The following is an 8,787-nucleotide window of genomic DNA, read 5'->3' as shown; positions in this document are numbered from 1 at the left end:
AAACACTAGCAGGAAGTTAACCCGACTTGTGCCCGTTGGGTCTTCTTCACAAATGTCATGTTGATGGCAGACTGGAGAGAGGATGATGCCACACAGTAGTCTCTTACATGGGATGGAACAGAGCACCGTCCTCCACATGCACACACCACACACTTACACATGTACACCGGCTTCTATGAGTAGAACTTGCTGTTGCTGACTCTTTTCTCTCGCAACCTGGAATGAAACCGATCTCAGCATCACCAGCGGGGCAGATGATACAGGCTCTGTGCAGAACCCTGGAACACTTGGGGTCATTTATGCCTGGATGGCTTGGGGATGGGAGTTGGAAGGGCCACTCTGAGCTCCTGTCAAGACCCTGAAATTCACCCGGGTGTGGTGGCACAGGCCTGCAATCCTAGCCCTCGGGAGGCTGAGGCAGGAGGATCATTGCAGTTTGAGGCCAGCCTGGGCTACAAAGTGAGCTCAAGGCCAGAGTGAACCACATAGTGAGACCCTGTCTCAAAAAAAACAAGAACAAGAACAAAAAAAATCAGTGTTCATTGGAGCTCTGGTATAGCAGTGGTAGAACAGTTGCCTAGCATGCATGAGGACCTGGGTTCTATCTCTAGCTTAAGAACAGCAAAATGGCCATCTATTTTCACTGTTACATTGAAAAGTCCTTGTAAGATAGAAGATGGTTCTACTTAGGGAGTAGGAGGTGCTCAAGGTGTTACTTTAAGTTCATTTAGGGCAAAGAAAACCAGAATCAAAGGTACCAAAGAAAGCAAGGGTGGGTAGAGGACTTTCCTGAAGTTTTGCCCCATGAGCAGCAGCACGTGATGGAGGCCAACCTACCTTCGGTTGCACTTCTCCTGGTACAGCTGCAGCTGGTTCTCATTGACGTTGAACTCTTTGACAAGGGCGTCCCGGTTGGCAATGCGCAAGTTCTGCTGTGTGTCGTAGAGAAATAACTGGTTGTTCAGCTCTTCTTGCCTCCTTCGCAGCTGCCGACAGGAGGAGTAGAGTTCCTCCTCACTCTCCTGGAGAATAGGGGAGAGAATCATCTTGTGAGTCACCCACGGGACATGGTTTCCCACCTGTGTCCAAAGGGAGCAGAGGGCAGAGGTTTAGTAGTGGAGGTTATCCTAGGAAAGCCACGGCTATTTTAACTCAAGGTAAAACTCAAATATTACATTGGAAACTGGCCATTTATACAGTGCTTGGTCTCCCCATGAGCTTTATCAGGAAGCATTGAAACAATCCAGTGCATGTTTTCCAATCCAGTCTAGTTTTTCCTTCGTCTGAATCACCTTCTCTTTTTTATCTAAATACAAAAGTGACCAAGAATCTCTGTGCTTAAAGGGTGGTGCAGGACAATCTGAGGACAGGCAGGAAGCAGGTAATTTAAGACCTTGTGAGGGCCTTAAAAAGCAAAGTCACAGCTGCGACATGGACAAACCTGAAAAACACTGTGCTAAATGAAAGAATTGTTTTTAAAGATCACAAACTATGCAATGCCATTAATATGAAATGCCCAAAACAGGGAGATTCATAGAGACAGAAAGATTAACAGTTGACATGGGACAAGCAGGGAATGACAATGACTTAAGTACAAGGTTTCTTTCCAAGGTGATGAAAATGCTTAAAATTGAGTGTGGCGATGCTGTACAAGTCTGTCTGGGTAAGCTAAGCCCTGTTGGGGCACTTTAGTGGGGTGATTGTGTGGAATATGAATTGTATCTCGGTGTTTGTCCCCTACCCCAAAATAAGGCAGGTATCACAGATTACACCCACAAGGATGGCCATGTGACATTTAGCCCTTAATGATGCCTTTTCCCCACCGTCACCACCTCCAGACATGTCCCCAGCCAGTCTGGTACGAAGCATCCACAGGACTTTGATTGGCGCTCTTGGTATAAATTGCCTTGGGATGAGCTAGAGGAGTGGCTGGATGCATCCAGTTCCTAGTGATCCTATTATGGCCCTTCTCTGTAATGTAGAGAGTTGGAAATGAGGCCGGAAGAGAGGGAGAGAACCATTGAGCGAGAGCACCAAAGTGCAGCCATGACTGACACAAAATTTACCCTCTAGTGTGCTTGGAGTAGGGTGGAGCTCTACAAGGACAAGGGGTTTGGGTTTCATTGTGGAGGGAGGATGAGGATACCTTCCATCGTATGGTTTCAAAAGACAGCTGACCTCTGTGTAAAGGGAGCTGCGTGGGAAGTCAGTCTGTCCTCCGCACCTGCCCTGTCGATGGACTAAGTCAAGCAAGAGAATCCAGGGCTTCAGAATTTGTCCTGATGCACACAGATGGACTGGTCTTGTCACTTTTTTTTACAAAAACAAGAACTTCATACATAACCTTGCTTGGCAACCGTGCTTTGTTTTTCTACCTTAACAACCTGACAACCTCATGGCAACCAACATGGATGCCCTCCTCAAGGTCACAGCTAGAACTGAGACTTGAGCTAGAGGGGAGAGGTGATGGTCATTCCTGATTCGAAGTAAATAGCTGTGGTAGTACCACCCAGGTCAAGAAAAAAAGCACTGCCAATTCTACACACCCTCCTGCTGCCTCCCTCCCCACCTTTTTTTTCTTTTCTTTTTTTTTGTCTTTTTGAGACAGGGTCTTGCTATGCAGTTCAGGCTGGCCTTGAGTCACTTTGTAGCCCAGGCTTGTCTCGAACTTGAAAGAATCCTCCTGCCGCAGCCTCCCAAGTGCTGGGATTACAGGTGTCACCACCACACCTGGCCACCTCACCTCTTAGAATTTGTGATAACCATTTCTTGGCATCCTTTGGAGTCTGTTTGCACATTGAAAAAAATAAGATTTTTATTTTCCAAGTGTCTAATTAGAAAACATAGGAAACCTTTAGCATGAAATTTTACCTAAGCCAGCTGTGCTGGTGGTATAATTCTAGCTATTTGGGAAGACTGCAAGTTTGAGGCCAGCCTGGGCAACAAGGTGAGGCTTATCTAAAAAAACAAAAAGTTTTATTTGGCCTTTTACCAGCTCTTTATTTAGCCTTTGGCATGATTTTTGCATCATTCTCTACCTTTAGTTTTTTCTGTTTCGTGATAGAAAAACATTTTTAAAAATTCTACCAGCAACACTTTCGTGTTTCCTGTTGAGATTTTAAGTTCATCAAACAAATTGCAGTATTTAGAGTTCTTAGATATCTCACATCACCAGATTTCCATATAAACATCTTGCAGAACCATAGAACAATGATCAGAATTAAGAAACTTAACACTGGTGCATCACTGAGCTACAGATTTATTGAAGTTTCACCATTTTTCCCCACCAGTGTCTTTTTTCTGTTCCAAATACAGTCTAGGATCCCACCCTGCATTTAGCTGTTACACTTCCTTGTGGTCCTCTGAGTTTTCCTTAATCTTCCTATATCTTTTATGACCTTGACACTCCTTAGCCTTTGGTTATTTTGTACAGTGTCCCTCAATTCAAGTTGGCCTGGTATTTCTTTTTCTATTTGAGGTTACTCAGTCCTGGCAAGAATATCAGAGAAGGGATGTGCCCTTCTTGCTGTGTTAAATCAGGAGGTCCGTGATATGAATCTATCTTACTGCTTGTGGTGTTGATGTTGATCATTTGGTTAAGATGATGTCTGCTGGGTTTATCCAGTGTAAAGCTTCTGTTTTTCTCTAACGCATTTCTTGGAGGAAGCTACTTTTAAGGTAATGCAGATATCCCATTGTTCTGGCTTTCAGTGATTTGAGCATCCATGAGTAGATCTGACCTCCAGCAGGTCATGCCCTCCCGCTTTCCTCCTATATTAATCAAAATTCTTCTGTAAGGAAGAGCTATCTCTTCTATTTGTGGACAGATATATATTTTATCCCATGGGTTAAAATTCAATATAATCATTATTGATTTTGTTACTCAAATTGCTTCTGGTTGGCTCCTCTATCTATGTGATGGGCCCCATCTTTTCTTCAGCACTTCTTTATTGATTGGAATTTTAAGATCTCTGGACTCATTTTATATCTTACCGTTCAGATCTGGTTTTAATTACTTGCCTAAAGAGTGCTGATTTCTTTTACTGGAGAATGACATTTAGAAACCAGTGTCTGGGTGTTTCTGTATACTCACTGCTCCTAGGGGTCACTGGAACTAGTCTCTTAACAGACAGCAAAGATACTCATCTACCTCTTTGTTTCTCTCTCAGTGTACATCTAATTGTGAGTTTATACTGATACCTCCAATTCCAGTCAGATGTTAATTTGGGAAGGGTAGTGTAAATTTTTACTGATTCAGGTGTTGATTTGCCTTTCAACAAGATTTTATGCTTTGCTTTCCATAAATCGTATACCTTTCTTATTTAAATTGCTCCTAAATGTGTTATCTTTCTTGCCAGTATCGAGTGGAATTTTCCATTTGTCCTTTCATCCCACCCCACATTTCCATGTGTCATTTGTAGAAGACAGAACTGGTTAGAGTATATAAATATGAAATAAACATCAATCTTAATTTTTCAAAATAGATAATCATAATTTGCGAATAAAGATACATGCATTTTCCCTCACAATTGATGGTGGGTATTTGGTTACATTTGAGGGATCTAATGATTAATGCTTTTCCTCCACTTAATTTGTTATCTGTCCCAGTGCTAAACTATCCTTGCATTCCTAGAATGAACTATTAATTGTATTATATCATGCTTCTGTAAGTAGCTGAAAATGATTGCTATTTTTTCCTTCAGCTGATCATCTGTGTCCATAAATGACATTGAACTGTGGTTGCATGGAGTGGGTGGAGAGCTAGGATTTATATCTTTTTTTGTTTTGTTTTGTTTTCTGGTACCGGGAATGGGACTATGACCTCGCGCTTGCCAGGCAGGCGCTGTGCCGCTGAACTAAATCCCCAGCTCCTAGGATTTGTATCTGTATGTGCTTTTGATATGAAAATTACATGGCTTCAAGACAGTCACAGAATCTCCATTTTCCTACTGACGTCAATGGAGTAAAATCAGAATTATATTGTTGAAATTCCAATAGAACTCAGCTAAAAAAGCATCTTGATGTGATACTTGTTTTATCTAGTGAGGGTTTTATCACCCTTCCAGGGATTTCTGTAGGATTTGTCTCTGACTTTTATACCTTTTCTTCGAAGAATTGGGCCCCACTTACATGCTTTAATCTCCTTTCCAGTATTTACGCTTGGGTGCTTTTGCTTGAGTGTTCTTGTATTTAAGTAGGCAAAGGGTTGTTTGATGGGTCTTTTTTATTAACCAGGATTTTCTAAAAGTAATTCTTGTTCTATGTTTCATTCAATTGAGTTTTACTGCTATTTAGTTTCTCTTACTACTGATGTTTCAAAAGTTGTTATAGGGAATACTTAGTGTGTGAGTGTTTAGCATATAGATTCTTGCAGGTCTTAAGGCAAGCACTTTTCTAAATGCAGGCAGACCTGAGAGAGATTGTAGATTTGATTCCAGACCATTATAATGGAGGAGGCATCATGAAGTTTTTAGTTTCCCAGTGTATGAAAGTTATATTTACAATATACTCTAGTTTCTTTGGTATGCAATAGCATTATGTCCAAAATCAATGTACATATCTTAATTAAAAATATTTTATTGCTGAAAAGTGCTAACAATCCGTTGAGCCTTCAGCAAACCATAATCATGCTGGTAGCAGAAGTCTTGATGGCTGCTGAGTGACGAGGGTGGTGGCTGCTGAAGGTTGGGTTGACTGTGGCAATTTCTTGAAAACAGAGCAGTGACGTTTACTACACGGACTGAACCTTCTCTGCAGCATGTGCTGTTGTTTGAAAACATTTTATCCCCAGCAGAATTTATCTCCAAGTTGGACTCTTCCCTGTCAAACCCCAGCACTGCTTTATCAAGTTTATATAATATCCTCATCATTTGTTGTGATTTCAACAATGTGCACAGCACATTCGCCAGAAGTAGATTCCATCTCAAGAAACTACAGCCTTTGCTTATCTGTGAACACAACTCTCGTCGTCCTAGTCTGATTATGAGAGTACATTAGGTCAGTCACCTGCTCAGGCTCCACTTCTATTGCTAGTTCTCTGGCTATTTCCTCTACTCCCCTCAAAATCACTAATGAGGTCTGAAATCAGCTTCTTCCCAGTTCCTGTTAATGCTATTTTCACTCCTCCCATGAATCACAAATGTTCTTAATGGCATTTGAGCCAGTGAATCCTATGCAGAAGGTTTGTAATGTACCTAGATCAGTCAGAAAAATCACTACGGCAGCTGTAGCCTTACCAAATCTATTTCATAAAGATTAGACTTAAAGGTTCAAGTTACTTCTTGATCCATGGGCCACAGAATGGATGTTGCATTAGCAGGCGTGAAAACTACATTCATCTTACTGTACATCTCTGCTAGAGCCCCTTGGTGACCAGGTGCATTGTCACTGAGCAGTAAGTTTGAAAGGGATCTTTATTCTGAGAAATAAGTCTCATGTGTGGACTTGAAATTTTCCAAGTAAACCATGTTGTAAATAGATGTGCTGTCCTCTAGACCTTCTTCTTCCATTTATAGAGCACAGGCATGGTAGATTTCAGATAATCCTCCAGCGCCCTAGGATTTTCAGGATGGTAAATGAACAGTGGCTTCAATAAAGTCACCCGCTACATTAGCCCCTAACAAGAGGTAGCCTGGCATTTGGAGCTGGGCCCTGACTTCCCTTTCCTGGCGTGAGAGCCCAAGTGGGCATCTTCTTCTAGGGCAAGGTGTTTCACCAACACTTGGAATGTTGTTGAACATAGCCGCCCTCGGGAGTGACCTGAGCTCTGTCCTCTGGGTAACTGGCTGCAGCGTCTCTGTCAGCACTTGCTGCTTTTCCTTGCTGTCTTACTTGATGGAGATGGCTTCTTCCCTTAAACCTCCTGAGCCAGCTTCCGGCAGCTTCACACACTTCCTCTGTGTCTTCCTCACCTCTCTCAGTCTTACAGCATTATAGAGTCAGGTCCTTGCTCCAGATGAGGCCTTGGCGTAGGGTCTGATCCATCCAGCCCACTGGATCTGTCCCCAAACCAGCAATAAGGCTGTTTCCACTTCCTTGTCTTTTGGTGTTCCCTAGAGGAGCACTTTCAGTTTCCTGCCAAACGTTTCCTGTGTATCTGCAGCATGACTGGTATAAGAGGCTTGGCTTTCAGTCAGATGCAGCTCTCCACGTGCCTTCCTCACAAAGTTGAATCTCTTCTAATTCTGTCTTTTGCCAGAGAATGTGACTTGTGTCACTGGAACACTTAGAGGCCACTGTACGGTCATTACTTGTGTCTCAGGGAATAGAAGGGCCAAGGAAAAGCAGGGGACAAGGGGTCGGTGAGTGCGGCCCTCAGAACACACACAGTGCTCACCAGTCAAGCTTGCCATCTTCCATGGGTGTGGTCTGTGGCACTGAAACAATTACAGTAATAAGAGGAAAGCTCACAGATCATCCTGACAGGCATAGCAGTAATGGAAATGTTTGAAATGTGACACAGAGACACAGTGAGGACAAGGTTGGGAGAAAGGGCACCAGACACCTGCTCAACATAAGGTTGCCTCAAACCTTGCCTGTGTTAAGATCAAGTTGTATCTGTGAAGTTCAACAGAAATGAAGTCTGTCTGTACAGTTACAGCATAAGTGATTTCCTACTCCTGGGTAATGTACTTGTGTAAGAAGTTCTTATGTAGAAAATTCTTAGTTTTGATATAGTGTTGTGTTTGTTTCTGGATGTCCACTCAAAGCCTCATTCGGTTGTAGAGCTTTTTCAGAGGTCTGAATCTAGACTGTGTGATGTTGGGATCAAGGGTGAGTGATTAGTAAATCACTGCACTGATTGTTTTGGCATAGTTCCTGCTAGGATCAAGGATATGAGTAGTGCACCCACCCTAGGATGGCTAGCCTGCTTATAATATAAAGGACAGAAAGAGTCCTGTCTTCTTCCCTTCTCTTGTTGCTTTTGCTATCATTCGGGGTCCATGAACGGTTCTCTTCTGTGATGGCCCTCAGCCAAGCCACCGTGCCTTGGAGTCAGCCAATTATGGACTGAAACCTCCACAAACTGTGCGCTACAGTGCACCATTTCTCCTTTAACTTTGGGTGTCAGGTATTTTGTCTCAGCATGAGAGAAAAGTAACTTAAGACAGTAGAATATGTTTTTATCTTTCAAATTTTATCAGGTTACAGCCATATAATAATTTATGTTTTTTGTAAGCTAGGCATGGTGGCCCATACTTGTAAACCCAGCACTCAGGAGGCTGAGGCAGAAGGATCACAGCAAATTCGAGGCCAGCCTGAACTACATCATGAATTCAGGGCCAGCCTGAACTACAAAGTGGGACCCTGTCTTGAGCAGAACACAGGAAGGAAGGGAGGGAGGGGTGAAGCAAGGAAGGAAGGAAGGGACAAAGGAAGGAAGGAATGAAAGAAGGAAGTGGCCAGCATAGTGAGCTTCCCTCTCCAGGAAATCAAAGCTGAATAAACACAATTTCCTTCCAAGTACATTAATTTTCTCTGCTGCCAGTAATATTCAGTCACTTAAATTATCGATAACGGTTCTTAGTTGTTTCCGACAGCTTTGCAGAACAGCATCTCAACACACGCTGTCCTATCGCCCTCAGAAACCGTTCCCATCACTTGGGTTTTCTGTGAACTGTCTGCAGATGGGCTTCGTGTGCACAGAGGGGCAGCACTGGTTCCCTGCCAGGACACAGAGGGATGAATCCCAGATCCTGTGGCAGGCATCCCATCTCTGCTGTGCATTTCCTCGTGTGAAGGTTTTCAGCTGTATTCTGGAAGGTGCCAAACAAGCAAAGCACTGCT

General features: G+C 43.1%; 1 protein-coding gene across 1 annotated transcript in view; it reads right to left on the bottom strand.

The window, feature by feature from the left end:
- Window positions 1-8,787, bottom strand: part of Plcg2 (phospholipase C, gamma 2 (phosphatidylinositol-specific)) — a gene marked incomplete in the record, with an annotated part of 127,846 nt that overhangs the window by 2,067 nt on the left and 116,992 nt on the right. The window contains 2 exon segments of the mRNA XM_013507097.1: window positions 1-216; window positions 838-1,022. Of these exon segments, the coding sequence (XP_013362551.1) occupies window positions 174-216; window positions 838-1,022 (228 nt within the window).

Source organism: Chinchilla lanigera, unplaced genomic scaffold (genome assembly GCF_000276665.1).
Source record: "Chinchilla lanigera isolate Chin_1 unplaced genomic scaffold, ChiLan1.0 scaffold00121, whole genome shotgun sequence".
NCBI lineage: Eukaryota > Metazoa > Chordata > Mammalia > Rodentia > Chinchillidae > Chinchilla > Chinchilla lanigera.
This window is presented reverse-complemented; position numbering and strand designations above follow the sequence as displayed.